This window comes from Gracilinanus agilis, chromosome 5 (genome assembly GCF_016433145.1).
Source record: "Gracilinanus agilis isolate LMUSP501 chromosome 5, AgileGrace, whole genome shotgun sequence".
Lineage (NCBI taxonomy): Eukaryota > Metazoa > Chordata > Mammalia > Didelphimorphia > Didelphidae > Gracilinanus > Gracilinanus agilis.
The window spans coordinates 60,084,651-60,102,154 of record NC_058134.1 but is presented as its reverse complement, the minus strand read 5'-3'; the positions used below and the strand labels follow the sequence as shown (position 1 = coordinate 60,102,154).

The 17,504-nt window shown below is 36.1% G+C and overlaps 1 protein-coding gene across 1 annotated transcript in view; it reads right to left on the bottom strand.

The window, feature by feature from the left end:
- The window catches only part of MALRD1 (MAM and LDL receptor class A domain containing 1), an 892,965-nt gene that overhangs the window by 311,895 nt on the left and 563,566 nt on the right, over positions 1 to 17,504 (bottom strand). The window contains 1 exon segment of the mRNA XM_044678926.1: positions 6,021 to 6,149. Within this exon segment, the coding sequence (XP_044534861.1) occupies positions 6,021 to 6,149 (129 nt within the window).

Genomic DNA, 17,504 nt, shown 5'->3' with positions numbered 1-17,504 from the left:
CATGGAAATCTTCTATTTTATTGAATTACTATTTTTCCCCTGAAAGAATATATTATTTTTCTGAGGTGGTGACTCTGGGTTGTAAACCCAAATCTTTTGCCTTTCTGAATATCATATTCCATGCCTTCCAATCCTTTAATGTAGAGTGGGTCCAGAGTGATCCTGATTGTAGCTCTGTGCTATCTGAATTGTTTCTTTCTGGCTGTTTGAAGTATTTTTTCCTTGACTTGATAGCTCTTGAATTTAGCTATTACATTTCTGGAAGTTGTCATTTGAGAATTTCTTTCAGGAGGTGATTTCTGAATTCTTTCAGTTTCAATTTTATTTTCTTGTTCAAGGATCTATCTCTGGGCAGTTATCTTTCGTAGTGTCTTGTAATATGACATCCAAGTTGTTGTTTTTTATCATCACGGCTTTCAGGTAGTCCAATAATCTCATATTGTCTCTCCTAGATCTATTTTGTAAGGTCAGTTATTCTTTCAATAAAGTATTTCATGTTTTGTTCTGCTTTTACATTCCTTTGATTCTACTTTATTGCTTCTTGATTTCTCATGAAATCATTAGTTTCTAGATGGCCAATTATGATTTTTAAGACCTGACTTTTCTCTGTCAGTTTTTGATTCTCCCTTTTCAATTGTCCTATTTCTTCTTGCATCTACTTTCCTTTCTTTTTGCATCAATTTCCTTTCTTCTTGCATCACTTTCATTTCTCTTCTCCACTTTTCCTATACCTCTCTTAATTTGTTTTTGAAGTCTTTTTTGAGCTCTTCCAGACTCTGTGTCCATTCCATATTTTACTTTTGGACTTTGAATGTGTTTCCATCGATTTCTCTGTCTTCTTCTGTGTCTGCACCTTGCTTTGTCTCCATAATAAGTCTTTAGAGTTAGGTGCTTTTTTGGTTGTTTGCTCATTTTTTCCTAGGTAGGCTGTGTTTTCTCAGAAGCTGGAGTACCTTTTAAACTTCAGCCCTTCCTTGATGCTATTTTCTGCTTATTTTCTGGATTGTTACTAGTTTACCAGATGGTCTGAAGGCTGAGGACTTTGATAGTCCCTTCCCAGTGCTGATTCAATTGATCCTTGAGATGCTGATAGACTTTCCTCAGACTTAGGTGTAAGCTTTTGATCTCACTCTGTACTTGGTCAGGTTAAGTGCTGATCAAATTCTAGCCCCAGGCTTAGGCTCAATTTTATTTTTATCTCAAGGTGTCCTTGATTCAATCAAGCACACCCTTGATTGCCCCGTCCTGCAACTCTGCCCTTAGTTTTGGGTAAAGAGATCCTGGGGAAGTTCTCCCTGAGAACTGTGCCCTCACCTTAAACCATGGATTATGTCTTCATCCTACACCTAGACTAGGAATCCTGGCTATACTCTGGGCCCACATGGATCTGGTCCCTTCAGCCCAGATTGTCCTGTTCTACAACTCTGAACTTATACACAGGTTTGAAATTTCAAGAAATGTGAGTTGGTTTGGACCACTAATTGCCCTGCCAGAATCTCAGAGTCTGCCCCATAGACAGGGCTTAAGCTTAGAACCTGTGAAAGCAGATGTTTTGAGGTGGGGGTGTGGTTTGCTCTCGACTTGCTCTGGACTCTCTCCTATGACTTCTGCTAGCTCCTCTTCCCTCTCACCTCAGTTACCCAGTTGGTATCGGGGTAAATTTTGGTTTTCTCCTCTTTGAGGGTTGTTTCACTGTCTCTTTGTTGATTCCTATGCTCCTGTATTTTATTCTTAGTCATGGATGATTTTTGTGGTAAAACTGCACTGCTTTCTAGTTACTCTTCCATCTTGGCTCCACCCCCAGAAATCTGCTTTATTTTTTAAAAGTCTTCCTATGCCTTCTTAGAGTTAATAGAATTAGATAGAATAATAATAGATTTTATATAGAATATTATAGAATAATAATAGAATAAGATAGAATCTTAAAGTTAATAGAATTCAATTGGATGAATGATAATGAAGATCATCCTGGTGAGGGGAGAGGGAGAGAGGGCTCATGAAGAACAGTACTAGAAAACCCAATACATTTAGGTTATTCATAGAACCTAATAGTCATTTACTCTTAGGGACCTTAAACTAATTTTTCAAGTGTTAATATAGTGGGTCCAGAGGAGGTATTAACATAGAATGAACCATCTGGAAGGACTTCAGAGCCCATCTAGTCAAATTCCCATACCCCTTACAGATAAAGAATCTAGTATCAAGAGAGATGACGAGATGACCAGGGTCTCTTAATCAACTACCTGGTAGAAGTGAAATGTGAAGATAAAAGTCCTTTAGTTATATTTCTCAAACCATATATATTTTCTATAACCAATTTCTCTGAAATTTACCCTGGCAATAGGGTTGGAGGGAAGATGTGACAGTGATGCATCACTCTGCCTAATCATCTCATCTTCCTTTGTAAAAGTAGGAATCCTGGGTCATTACTTATTCCTAGGCCAAGATCAGCTATCATAATTACTTAAGAATCTGGCTACCTTTTACTGTATAATGTATACAAGTTTTTGAGAGTTGTATAATCTGGACTGGTAATTTCACAGGCTTAGTATTAGAAAGCTCTCTATCAATACAGACTAGAACCTGCTGCTTAATTTTGCAGAGAATCACTTGGGGCACTGAAAAACTTAAGATACTTGGCCAAAGTCCCTCAGCTAGTATATATCAGAGCTGGTATGGATTTCATGTTTCTGATTGAAGTCGGTTCCTTATCCACTAAGGCACACTTCCTCTCATAAAACCTCAGCAAAATTTAATTTACATCACCTATGTATGTTATTCTCTCTCCTTAAGTGACCTAATGATTCATAAAAATCTTTGATATTCAGTTAACAATTTCAGAGCGGGGCCCCAAGGACTGAAAATCCTTCCTTTTTAAATCTTAAACTAATTTTGTATCAAAGATTAATGAATCTCAAGCATTTAATTCTGGTAATCTCCACAATTAATGGTTTCATTTTGTTATATTCATTAAATCAGTTAAAATGTGCTCTTTGGTCTTTTATGTATGTATTTCCAGTTCTCTGGAGAGGCCTGCAAGAGAAGATGTCCCCAGTGAAATAAACTGACAAAAAAATTAAATTAAAGGAAGGTAGTCCAGGAAATAGATGCTTTTCAGAGGGCTAGGGTTAGGTAGAGGAATTATTTACAAGCAGTGATCAGTTCCTCTGAATGCCTTTCATATTACTTCCCTACTACATTTTTTGAAATTTATTTTTTAAAATTTAGAATATTTTCCATGGTTACAAGATTCATGATTTTCCCCACCTCTCTTCCCTCCCCCTTCTAAGAGCTGACAAGTAATTCCACTGTGTTATATGTATATCATTGTTCAAGATATATTTCCATGTTACTCATATTTGTAATAGAGTGATCTTTTAACATCAAAACCCTAATCATATCCTCATTGAACTATGCGATCGTTCATATGTTTTTCTTCTGCATTTCTGCTCCCACAGTTCTTTCTCTGGATGTGGATAACGTTCTTTCTACTAAGTTCCTCCGGATTGATCTGGATCATTTCATTGCTGCTAGTAAAAAACTCTATTACATTCGATTGTACCACAGTGTATCAGTCTCTGTGTACGATGTTCTCCTGGTTCTGCTCCTTTCACTCTGCATCAATTCCTGGAGGTCATTCCAGTTCACATAGAAATCCTCCAGTTCATGATTCCTTTCAGCACAATAGTATTCCATCACCATCAGATACCACAATTTATTCAGCCATTCCTCAATCAATGGACACCCCCTCATTTTCTAATTTTTTGCCATGGCTATAAATATTTTTGTAAAAGCATTTTCCCTATTATCTCTTTGGGGTATAAACCCAGGAGTTTCTCACTACAATTTGAATGCTAAATGGCACTTTACTCAAAATCTTCTGCTAGGAAAGATTTCATAAATTTCCCCAAAATTTTGGCTATTTATTACTGTTTGTCAAACTGGCTCATTGATATCAATTGTTTCCTATATTTATATTTTGATATAAACAATTCTTATGTTATCCCTAAAGTCCAAGGGAAATATATGATTACTGCAAATAATAAATCCCTTAAAGTAGTCAAATTATTTCAGTTCATGCCGTATGTTTCCATTGGGCTGAAATCAATTTTGATATTTTACATATAATTATACTTAGTAAAGCAAAACCAAATAATGTGACCCTTTCATAGGATTTATTATTAATGCTATTTGGGACCTACCTGTAATATCTCAATTTCAGGGCTCATTGAAGAAATAGATGTTCAAATACTATTACAAGATAAATTTTCTATGGTGGTAATGGTATCTTCAATATGTGCCATAGTGCATGGAACATACTAGTCACTTATTAAGTGTGGGTTTTACTAAATTAAATGCAAATGCAAATCTGAAGGTGGAGGAATACACTTTTAAGCTCAGGTACTGAGGAGACTAAGGTTAATGGATATCTTGAGTCAGGAACTAATCAGCTTTAGGAAACTCTTCCCATTAAGTGACTGTATTAATATTTCATCAATATGATAAGACTTTGGAAGTGGTACCTGGGTGAGGAGTGGACCAGGTTTTATCTTAAAAGGGGCAAACTAGCTTAGGGTAGAAATAAAGCTGGTCAAAGCTACTGCATCAATCAGCACTGGGATCAAGCTATGAGTAATTATAGGAAGAGCTAGATTTTAGAGGGGAAAAATAGAGAACGAACAATATTTGTGTTAGGAACTTGAAAAGCTCTAAGATAACTTGTACCATGGCTTATAAAATAAAAAAAATCTATGAGATTAACTTGTAAAATATAGGACCTTAACATTTTTGTGAAGCCTTTATGAAAATAAAGATGCTTTTAAATGGATAAATTAAAATAAAACTGAATTACAAAGGAAATAAATTATATTCAAATATATTTATTAATTTTTTTTAAGTTCATGGACCTTAGGTCAAGAAAACTTCCTAGTCTTAAAGAAAGTGAGGGTCATTTGAAATTCCTTTCTCATAAGTTTTTACAATTTAGAGATGAATAGGCAATCTGTTATCCCAGGTCTGAATGAAGGCAGGTCAATATGACCTGAATGGAAGGAAAGTTTTGTAAATCATAGGATCATAGATCTATAGCTGCAAGGGATCTAAATAACAATCTAACCCAAACTCCTTATTTAATGGAATACTAAAACCCAGGCAGAAAAACTCAGTCTCACAAACAGTAAGCCTTAGAGATGGAATGCAAACCTAAGTTGTTTAAATCTAGACCCAAAGCTTTTTCTATTTTATATGATGATTTAAATATTCGTTTTTAGTTTATTTTCTTAATTTGCCCTTTGGGACACTAAGATTGGAAGGAATTGCAAAGAAATAATTTAAGATTATTTAAATATGCTTATTCAGGAGCTCTAAATAGATCTTTATGAATCTCTAACAAGACATAGTATCCTATATAATCAGACTAATGGATTATCTGTTATTTAGCCAATATTCCAAACATTAATTACAACTGAAAACATCTGGTTTAGGGAAATAAACATAAACAAGAGAGAAAACAAAAAAAAAATTTGTGCTTTTTTCAATGTCTAGCCAGTCTTTTGCAGACTTTATTCAAATATTTCAGTTTACACAGTTTAAATTTTTGCTAATAGGGGGCAGCTGGGTGGCTCAGTGGATTGAGAGCCTGGCCTCGAGATAGGAGGTCCTAAATTAAAATCTGACCTCAGACACTTCCTAGCTGTGTGACCCTGGGCAAGTCACTTTACCCCCATTGCCTAGCCCTTCCCACTCTTCTGCCTTGGAACCAATACACAGTATTGATTATAAGATGGAGAGTAAGGATTTTTAAAAAAAGTTGCTAATAATCTAGTATGACTGGTGTCCATTATATGGTGAGTAGCTGAAGCCATTATATACAGTGGTTGTAGGAAATCTTTTGGTTTGCCCAAGCTCATTAGGAGCTAGAAGATTATGAGAATTATATAAATCCTTTCAAACTATATTATTTATTATTGTGTACATACATTTTTTATGATTGAATATTTAATGTGGAAAGAAATACTTACTGCAGTCAGCTTCATCTGAGCTATCCATGCAGTCAGGCTTGTAGTCACAAACTAGTTGGTGTTCAATACATTTCTTGTCTTGACACATGAAATCCGTAGCTTCTAGGCACATCTCAGAACTCTCTGCAGCTGAAACCAGAAGGATACACAAGTTAATAGGATAGTGTGATAATTGGATTAAGTCTACACTGCCCATGTTGAGATTTAATCACAAAGGTGAGAGCATCTCCATTCTTGGGAGGTCAGTAACCCATGTGTGCTGGAGTGAGTGATGAATCAGAATCAACTGACCTGCCCCCTGGGCAGTCTATGAGAATTGTCTATTGTGATTGGACATGCAAATTGGGAGGGAGGCCCAGGACGTGACGCATAAGTGACCCCTTTAAAGGAGAAGGTCCTCAGTCAGCTGAGGTCTTTGTGGAAGAGAGTGTCCGGCGAAGGACCTCTTCTGGTTCATGGAGGAGTGTTGGAATGCTGAGACCCTGGTGAGACTCCTTTAAATACCTTCTTTGAATTGTCACATGAGTAAGTTAGGCTGACTCTCTCTCTCCTCCCTTGGTGTTTCTGGAGGCTCTAACCTCAGGGAGGCCTCTCTTGACTCTTTAATTGTGAAAGGCCTTGTGGCTAGAAGCCTTGTTTAATTAACCTCTGTGCCCCTCTTCTGGGGCCGCTAAATTTTTATCTGGTCTGGAGCAGAGTTTCTCTCTCTCAATTTCCCTATCTTTGACCTTCCTAATTGTAAATAAATCACCATAAAAGTCAATTTTGACTTGAGATTATTCTTAATTGAGGATTGATAATAGTTCAATCCTCTGGCAACCATCTTTTAATATATTGAACCCATAAAACCCCCTTTTCACCCTTATAATAGGGATGGGAATAGGGAAAAGGACAGGGATGGGGAAAGTACTTGTGGTTTTATGAGTATAGAGAAATCCTAGATGCTAATGAAGAACAACCACCGTCTTTTGACTCTAGTGTATCATGAGTTCATGATCTTAGAGCATTGTCAGGGACTGACAGTTTAAGTGATTTGCCCAGGACTTTATCAACTTCATTTGATAGAGATGGGAGATGAACTCAGATCTTTCTTATTCTGAAGTCAACTCTCTATTTGCTACACTTGGCTGCTTAAGACATCTATTTAAGTCATTACTTTAATTACATTAAAGTATACTCCTTCTCAGAGGAGAATAATACCCTGGATTTAGATTTATAATCTCTTTAATCATTTACATAGCACCTACTATGTGCCAGATACTGTACTATGTGCTTTAAAAATATTATCTAATTGATACAAGCCTGTAAGGCAGATCCTGCTATTATCTCCCTTTAGTAATTGTAGAAACTGATACAAATAGAAGTTAAATGACTTATCCATGATGAAACAGCTAGTAAGAATCTAAGGCAAAATCTGAAGTCAAGTCTTCTTGACTATGAGTCCATAGTTCTATCTATTGTGCTACCATGGGATATCTGAATTAATTTACTCTTAACTCTTTCATTTACATATGGGGAAACTGAGGTCTAAGGAATATAAGTGACTTATCCAAGGTCATACAAATAAAAAAAATCACAGTATTTATACCGAAGTCATCTGACTTAATTTTGGCAGTTTCATTTTGATTGAATAATATTCTAAAAGAAACTACTATAAATAACCGAGGTTTAACATTTTCTTTTTCATAGTTTCTTACTGCTGCTGTATTGTTCATAGTCAAGCTAATGCATGTTATAAATGATTTTTATTTATGTTTATTTGTTTTTATGTAAGTAACATCCTCTAGTGTCTCCCCTCCTACCAGAGAATCATCTCGTATAACAAATACTATTTTTAAAAGACAAAAAAAGAAAAAGAAAAAAGGAGGAAAAAATTCTCATAGTTCATCAATAAATTTAACAGTTTTGAAAATGTTATAATGTATAACAATAAAAAAGTAACTCTTGCCTTCCAACTTAGAATCAATACTATATTTGGTTCCAAAGAAGAAAAGAAGTAAGGTCTAGCAAATGGGGGGTAAGTGACTTGCCCAGGATCACCTAGCTAGGAAGTGTTTGAGGAAAGATTTCAGCCCAAGACTTCTTCTCTAGGCCTAACTCTTAATCCACTAAGCTCTTAGCTACCTCAAGTAATGTACAATATTCATGGACCTTATGCCTCTGTCAAGGGTTGGAGTGGAAACGTCTTTTCATATCTAAGTAAATATGAGTTAACATTAATTTGAAATTATTACAACTATTTTTCAACTTTGTCAGTTAGACATTTAGTCACATAGTAGATAAAAGGGAAGATGGAGTGCTAATCTCAGTCTTTCATAATACTAGCTTTCCTCCTTAGTCTATGCTAATCCATATCATATCAGAATAACTCAAAAGTCTTTAGTGACATTCATCTTGTAAATCAAATGCTGGCCCCTTATTTAATCATGACCCTCTGTTCCATAGTGCAATTCTTTTGGTTTCAACTTATCTTTCCTTTTCCTCTTCTATGCAGCTATGCATTGAGTACACATGAATGACAAAAATCAATACAGTTTTAATTGGATTGTATGCTTAAGATCCTTAGCAGATGGAACAGGGCAGGAATGCAGACAGAATATCATAATAAAAGCTCAAAGATATGATTCAATAAAATGGTAAAGTTTCCCTATACTTCTTACTAAAGGCCATGTAATGGTAAGAGTATTGGCCTGGATTTAATTCCTATATCTTGCAATATCTAGAAGTATGTTAATTGTTAACAAATGCCTATGCCTTTCTGTATCTTCCATTGCTTGTTTGTAAAATGAGAGAGCAGAACGTATTGAAAAGGGCAGGCTTTAAAAGATCTTTAGAGATCAGATCATAGGGCCAAATTTAATAAAGTTGAAATTAACAATGAAGAATGCAAATGTAGTTTTATATTTGGATTTTAAATAGTGTCTCCTAAGACCAAAATGACATTATGGGGCTCTAGTTTACAATGCAAATATCTGAAGGTTATAGAAGAAAATGAGCAAGTATGCGTTGTGACATGACAACCAAAACAACCATGTGATTGTGGATTACATTTAGAAAGGCAAAATTTTATTTTAGGAATATTTAGGAATAATGAGCCAAGAGGGCTGTTGTACTTTGCCCTGGATGACTGCAAACATAATATGGTGTTCAGTTCTGGATATTACATTTTAGGACAGATATTGATAAGCTTGAGAATAACGAGAAGAGGGTAACCAGAATGGGAAAGGAGATCAAGGACGTGGCAAATGAAGATGTTTTAAAAAATGAGAATGTTCAATCAATAAGAGAAGAAAAGGGGGACTGTATGAAGAACATTTAACACTTTACACAGTGTCAGAAATAAAGCAACTGACTAACACATAGTTGTCTTCAATGTGGAAGATTTTCGTGTGGAAGATTAAGTTTAATTTTAACCAGAAGGTAGCAATGGGTGGATATTACAAGGAGGAAAATTTAGGCTCAATGAGAGGAAAAACATTATAACAATTTAGAACTATTGAAAAGGCACATGGAAAACTAGTGTCTCAGGGAAGTTGTGGATTCCTACACTGGAAGTCTTTAAGGAAAAACTGTACAAATTCCTGTGAGATATTAGATAGATCATTTTATTTATCTGGTCTGGGTTGGACTAACTAGTCTTTGTGGTAAACTCTAGTATCTATTAAATGATAAGTATATATTTTCCAACCTCCTTTCTATCCCCATGTTAAATTAGTGTTGAATTGAAAAGCCTACAAGGCTACTAGATGTTAACTTATTTATGTCTTTATACAATTACGATTAAAACAAAGTAATTATCTTCACAAATATGTACATATTATTGTAATGACTTCAGTGGCTTAAGGGTCCCCTTTGATAATGAAAAAGCTTTAGCCTATAGGATCAATTATTAAATTATTTTTCTTCCTGTTTTAAAAAAAAAAACTTTTTCACCATTCTTAGGACTCAAGGTGTTGTACTGTAGGCATGATGGATTGTCCTGAGTTATGCATTCTGACACAAATACTGAATGATGCATCTGGTTCTATTATGAAATGTTGGCTCCTAACAGTCACTAAAAGTGTTATAAATGGACCCCTTTCTTTCTAAAATGCCATTTACCATCTTTTGTTCTTTCTTTCTATAATCCTTATAATGCACAGCTGTACTATCATTCCCATTTTGCAGATGATAGAATTGGGTCAGGGAGAGGTAGAAGGATATAAAAGGTGACACAGTGAGAGTGGGTCTTCCATCAAAGTGCAAGCCAACCCACAATAAGAATAAATTATTTCATAGTTTCAAAGTGACTTGCATTTAGAATATATATTTAAATTAATGAAGTCTAGGAATATTTCCTCTTTATAGATAATTATTATTCTGAAGTGAAGAGGCCTGGGGCAAGGAGTACTTTGGCCAAGGTTGAGCAAAGTGTGAAGAGTTCATTTATAGAAACACTTGATGACTGAAAGTGTATTTTCCTAAGTAATGGATTCTTTTTGGGGATATACTAGGGAAAACAGCCCAGTTCCCAGAAATCCCTTAAAAATAGCATTTCATTTAAATAAAGAAGTATAAGGAATTGTAACTGAAGCATCACCAATAATTCAACCTGGGAGCAACATGAAAATAAAGAACTCGGGTGCACGTATTCATTTAGGACTCCTGCCATGTATTTTATAATTAATACCAATGTGAAATTCTCAGTTAACTCAGGGCAGCAAGGTGACCTTATTTCATATGATCATCTCTATATTTGAGTGCATTTGTATTTTTCTATGCCCTAAGAAAGAAAATCACATAATTATGCTGGAGGAGGGGAATTGAGGCCAATTTGAATAATTTGTTCTTTGGCTCTTTTAAATATACCTAATGTAGAATATATTACTGATATTGCTCAGGGTAAACCTAACCAGAACTTGTGGAATCAAAAGGACCCAGAGAATTTAAAAAGCAATGATGCTAATGAACCAAAGCAAGAAAAGAAACATTTCCTACTGCAAATGACATTATGGTTACATAGATATAGGTAGTAGAAATGTACCTTTGCTTTGTCACAGGGAAACCTTGGTGAAGGAAATGTCCCCTTACATTTCAGGGAAACTATGTGGTAGAACACTGGGCTTGGATCCACGATGACCTTAGTGCATTCCAAATTTAGACACTTATTAGATGTGTGACCTTAAATAAGTTATTTAACCTCTGCTTGCCCTTAGTTTCTTCATCTGTAAAATGGGGATAATAGCTTCTATTTCCCAGGGTTGTTGTGAGGGTCAAATGAAATAATAATTTTATCGCCCTTTTGACAGTGCCTGATACATGGTAAACACCATATAAATGTTGGCATTTATAATTATTATTAGTGGTAGTAGTATTATAACTTAGAGATTCTTTAAAGCCCTCAGAGGCAGACACTTTCCAGCTTACATAGCCAGTATCAGAGATAAGACTTGCCCTGGAGGTTGTTATCTATTATGCAATCATGCCTTTCTCATTTTATATGGCTCCCTGGGGATTCACTATTCCAAGCCTATCATTTAGGACTCCTCTTGCTCTCCTCTGAACTTCCTCCCTTCTCCACAGCAGCTAGTCCCTAGGACTAGTAACTTCTCCCAAAGCAGCAAGTCCATGGGACTGCCAGCATAAGACTCCATAAATTATTAGCTGCCTTTTCTACTTGGTGTTTCATTATGTGAGCAAAGGTGACTAACCCAAGAGCATTCTTTTTTGCTTTTAGTAACTTTGTGTGTGTGTGTGTGTGTGTGTGTATGTGTTATGCTAATGAGTGTTGTGGTTTCAAGAGATCTAGAGAAAGACCTTCTGATGTCTGGGAAGACCTTGAGTAAAGGATTTATGGGGGAGGAGAAGAGAGTACATAGGGAAAATGGCTTGGAGGGCTGTGAGGGAAATAACTATAATCATTGAATAATCATTGAGATATAGAGGGAAACTGTAAGTACGTGATTCATTTTTGTTGAATAAACAGCATTCAAGGGAGGAAATACAGGAGGAAAAAGCAAGGAGTGGGGTTGCAAGTCAGTTATATTAGGGAAAAACTCAGAGTAGAGAGACCAGCTCAGAAATCAGTACAATAAACCAGGCAAGCTCTGATTCAGACTTGGCCAATCTGGCTAATGATGACAACAATTAGAAAGGGTTAGTTCAGAAAGACAGAGAACAACTTGCGATTAGGACTGGGTACAATCTTGTCATTTTTGTCTCCACAGCACCTTTTGGGTGTGATTCCTTTGCTACATTAACATAGGCATGGGACTAATTCAGCGCCTCATCACCTCTTTCCTGGATTATGGCAATAGTCTCCTAATTGGTCTCACTACTTCATATCATTTCCTTGTCTGTCCTCCCTAGAGCTGCCAAAAGGATTTTCCTAAAGCACAGGTTAAACAATGACACCATTATATTCAATAACATTTAATGATTTCCTATTATCTCTAGGATAAAATATGAATTCATTATTTTAACATTTAGAACCCTCCATAATGACCCAAACCTACCCTCCCAGCTTTCGTACATTCTTTTCCCCTTCTTACACACTGTGAGTCCATACAGACTCTCTCTCCTACAGTTCCTCAGATTTTACATTCCATCTCTCATCCCCTTGCCTTTTATCTAGCAATAGATACAATCTCTCTTTAAATCCACTTTCCAACATCTCATGTTTTCGGAATTCAGCCATTATCTTCTACATGAAGCCCTTCCTGATCCTCCAGCTATCACTTATTTGGAATCATTTTTATATAATGTATTCCTGCCTTGTCTTCCATGATCCTGATACAGCTTCCTCCTCTTGAATACAACCCAATTGGTCTCAGCTTCACTAATGCTGTTTCTTAGACTGAAAGCATAAAATGACCAAGTCAAATGTAATTAGAGTATCTCAGACTTGGTGGATGCCTCAAACCAAGTGAGTGACCATACTCGAATGACTAACCACTCAGATGATGTTTCCAGATGGAGACAGGGATGTCAAGGCCAGAGGAGGCAAGTACTGCTGTATCTTTGTTTCATATCCTGTATATGTTAATACAAAATATTAACTTGTGACTTCCTTGTAGTGACTTGTGACTATTCCATTTTGTCTCAACATAGAATCTGAATTAAGAGGGGGCTAACTAACACATACACACACACACACACACACACACACACACACACACACACTGTAACCCCCTTGTTAAATTATAATCTCTATAAAAACAGGTACTGTTTTACTTTTATGTCTGTATTCTCAGAAACTTGCACAGTTCCTATCATATAAAAATGCTTAATACATGCCTTTTGATTGATTGAAGAAGATAAAGAGTCAAAGGACACTCAAGGATTACATGCTTAGGTGTCAGGCTGTACTTACCAAGAACCAATGCTAATATTTGCTTCTGAATTTTTCACTTCAGACAGATATCTCCAATTTTCTGACTGTATAAGCACTAACCTATTCCAGTTTTGATCATTGGCTTCTACCAAAGGAAAAAAAATGAAGAAAAATCTAAAAACAGGTGAAAAAAATCTATTTTAACGATCCTCATTCATTTGGGAGCACCATATAGGCAATTCTTCATTTTCCAAATAGCATTTAATATTCATATATTAAATGAAGGAAGGAAATAACCTTAACACTGAATGGAACAAAGTACTACCATATTCCTTGAATTCCTACAGTTTCTCTTTGATCAGAAGTCTTTTCTTATCTCCTTAGCTGCTAGTGCCCTCCTCTCCCCCAAAAGACTTGTATCTATTTCAAATATCTCTCTCCCTCTCTATATATCTATAGACATAGATATAGATATATATATTTGTCTCTCTCTGTCTCTCTTCTTTCTCTGTCTGTCTACACACATATATGTATATATAAATAACTATTGGTTTACTTCATATAATATATAATTCATATAATTTACCTCCAGGTAAAAGGCTATTTTGTCTTTGTCTTCATATACTCAGTACCTAAAATAATGTCCGGTTTATAGTAGGCTTTTAGGTTGTTTGATTTTGTGGCCTGCTATGATCCTTAGAATTCCCTAGAGCAGTGATGGCAAACCTTTTAGAGACAGAGTGCCATGCCCTGCCCCCATCCAACACCCCCCCACTGAGTGCTGGGCATGCCACTCCCCACCAACCCCACACAGGGGATGGAGAAAATGCTCCCATTGGGCTCCTGGACAGAGGGATGGGTGAAGTGAGGAATTTCCTCAGCCCAGGTGGGGAGGGGAAAGAGAGCTGCTCTACCTGAGCACCTCTGCCTTTCTAGTAATGAACTCTGGAGGGGGCAGTGAAGAGGGGAGGGTAGCCACATGCTCATAGAGAGCACTCTGTGTGCCATCTTTGGCACCCGCGCCATAGGTTCACCATCACTGCCCTAGAACTTTATCCCTTCTTACTGTCCCATCTCCTAGGTTATTTGGTACTCTGTCTCTGACACTCTTCTTCAATGCTGAGTCTTGGCCTATACAGGTTCCTGAAGGTCCTGTGTATATTTCTGTCTTTTGCCCATTGTGTTGCTGACCCATGGTTGGGCTATTTCTGATACCTGTGGCTCCTCAGTTTGCTGTTTCTTTGTACCATTCCCTACCCTTGGCACTTGTTAGTCTCTTTGGATACCAGCTCTCTACCATGACCTGAGATTCAGACCACTATAGCATGTAGACAGGAACTCAAGCAGTGACAACAATAATTCATGCCAAAATGTTAATTGAGAAATTTCAGCATGATACATAAAGAAAGTAAGATTTGTGTAATTGGAAAGTCATATTTCTATAAAGGTAGTGAAAAAATACCAAGAACGTTAGATTTAAGAAAAAAATAAGAGGACCAGATTTTTTACAGAATTTGTTTATCAGTTTAAAAGTCTAAAGCCACACAGACTAAATATTTTAGAGGATTTAATTTTAACTATTTCCTCATGGCTCATATCCATGCTTAAATCTGAACTGAAATAAGGAGGACATGTGAAAAGTTTGCCTGTGGCACCATATACACAAAAAACACCATTTTTCAACATGTCATTATGAGGTAAACAATAATGACTTCCACAATACAAACAGAACCCATCATGACATAAGCAACATAGAAAGATGAAAAATCTGAAAGCTACAAGAGAGGGTGAGCATTTCAGGCATTGGGGACAGGAAGAAAAAATGCCTAGAGCCAAGAAATAGAGTATCTTATTTGTGGAACAGGAAGGAGATGAATATCATTGAATCAAAGAGTATTTATAGAAGTATAATATATAAGAAACCTTACAAAGACTGGAGAAAGCTAGTTTGTGAAAGACTTAGAATGACAAACATCATTTTGTATTTTATTCTGGAGGCAATGGGAAGCCATTGGAGCTTACTGACTAACTAATGTGGTTATATCTGAGTTTTAGGAAAAGCCCTTCAGTGACTGACAGGAGGATAGATTGTAGTGAGGGAATACTGGAAGCAGGTATACCCACCAGCAGGCTATTGTAATAATGGAGGTGTATGGTTATAAGGTCTTATACTAGAGTAGTCCCATTTTCAGAGGAGAGAAGGGGATATATATGAGAGATGTGCAGAAGTGAGACCAATAGGCCTTGGCATGAACTTGAGTATAAAAAGTGAAGGATAATGAGGAATGTAAGTTGACTTTTAGATTGTGAGTCAAATGGACTAGGAAGATGATGAGTTTTGCCTCTACAGTAATAATAAAAATTTAAAAAAGTAAAAAAAAAGCAGAGCTGATGAGTTCTACTTTGGACTAATCAATAGAATCCACAAAGGTGCAACCAAATGAAAGGGGAATCAGAATTCATTTGACTCCAATATAATTAGGATCTTTAGTCAACTTTTGCCAGAGACCACTGGCAGTGTTATGTAATTCCTTTTCTTTTTCCTTTTTTGAATTTAAATACCATAAATCTTGTCTGGATGGGAAATGCAGGGCTATGCAAAAGCTCAAAACCACTAATAATCAAAACAGGAGATTTGATCTCATTTTTCCAACTTAGATTGGTTGGCCCTTTACTTAGGCAACCTAGAGGCCCATCTGCTCTGGGACACTTGCTATATTAATGCCAAATCAGAAAACTGATTTAAAAAATAACTGTCTATACTTTAGAACTCCTGACTTCAAATGATCTAGCAGTCTCAGTCTTCTAGGCAGAACCACTACAAATGGCTGTCTTTTTCTTTTCTTACTCAACTCCCTTCCATCCTTTCTCCCATTTTTACTGATTTGCAACATTATGAAATTGAATGTAAGAAGTTTCATGTTCTCAAGATTGTACCTTAAACTCCCACGGCAGTTGTGATCTCTGTTTCTAACATTGTGTTTTATAAGTCTACAAAGGTCAGGTAGGAATTCTGGGATGTGGTTATCTTAAAATATTTAAGAGGTTGAATACCCATTAACATGATACATTCACACAAGCACAGATACATGAATGTTAGGACTGAAAGTTCCTTTTGTTATCTTCTGCAGTTAAAAATCAGTTGGTTTCTGTGTGCATGTGTATGTATAAGTGTGTGTATGTGTGTGTGTGTGTGATTTACACAAATTGTAAAAGCCTTGACAAAGAATCCTAAAAAATATCTCTTTCGATTCCAATCAGTATTTAAAAACACATTTTGCAGTCTATTGGAATTCATGTCAAGATGAGAGAAGAGGCAAATTTTTTTCTATAGCACACACAAATCACTGTTCTCTGTGCATCAATAGCCACTATTTGAGAAGGAAAAGGAGGAAATGCTCCACCAAGATAAGAGAATGGCCAGCCAGTAGGCACTAAAAGTAATCCTATCCAAAGACTTCATCAATTTCCCCCTAGAGATAGTTTCAGATCTCATCCTAGCTTACATTACTGCAGCCAAATAGAGAGGAACTAAAAAAAGGAAGTTTCAAATCATGATGTCTGAGTTGGAAGAAAAAAATAGCATTTCTTTGCAATTCCTCCCCTTCTTCACTCTCTTCTCAACTCCTCACAATATTAATTTTGCCCCTGTAAACTCTACTGAAATCATTATCACAGAAGCCACCAAAGACACATTAGTTGCTTAATCAAATAGAGTTTTAAAAATTAGTCTCTTTCCTCATTAAAATCTCCACACCATTTGGCATGGATGATAACTTTGCCAAATCATTTGGGATATTTTTGAATTGTCTTGAGTTAGCTAGGTGACAATGTACATTAAGTACCAGATTTGGAGCAATCAGAAGGAAATGAATTCAAATCTTGCTTCAAACACTCCTCACTGCCTAAGTTGTTTCAGCACAATCAGTTAACATCTCTGACCAATTTTTTTCACTTTTAAAATGAGGAAAATAGTAGCACCTAACTTACAGGGATGTTGTGAGGATCAAATGAGATGATATATGGGAAGCACTGTGCAAACAGTAAATTGCTATAGAAATGGGAACTGCTGTGATTTTTCTTATTACCCTGTGATCACTATTATTGTGATTATACTTATAACATCACAATCTCACTCTACTCCAAGTTCTTTAATGAATGTATCTGTATCT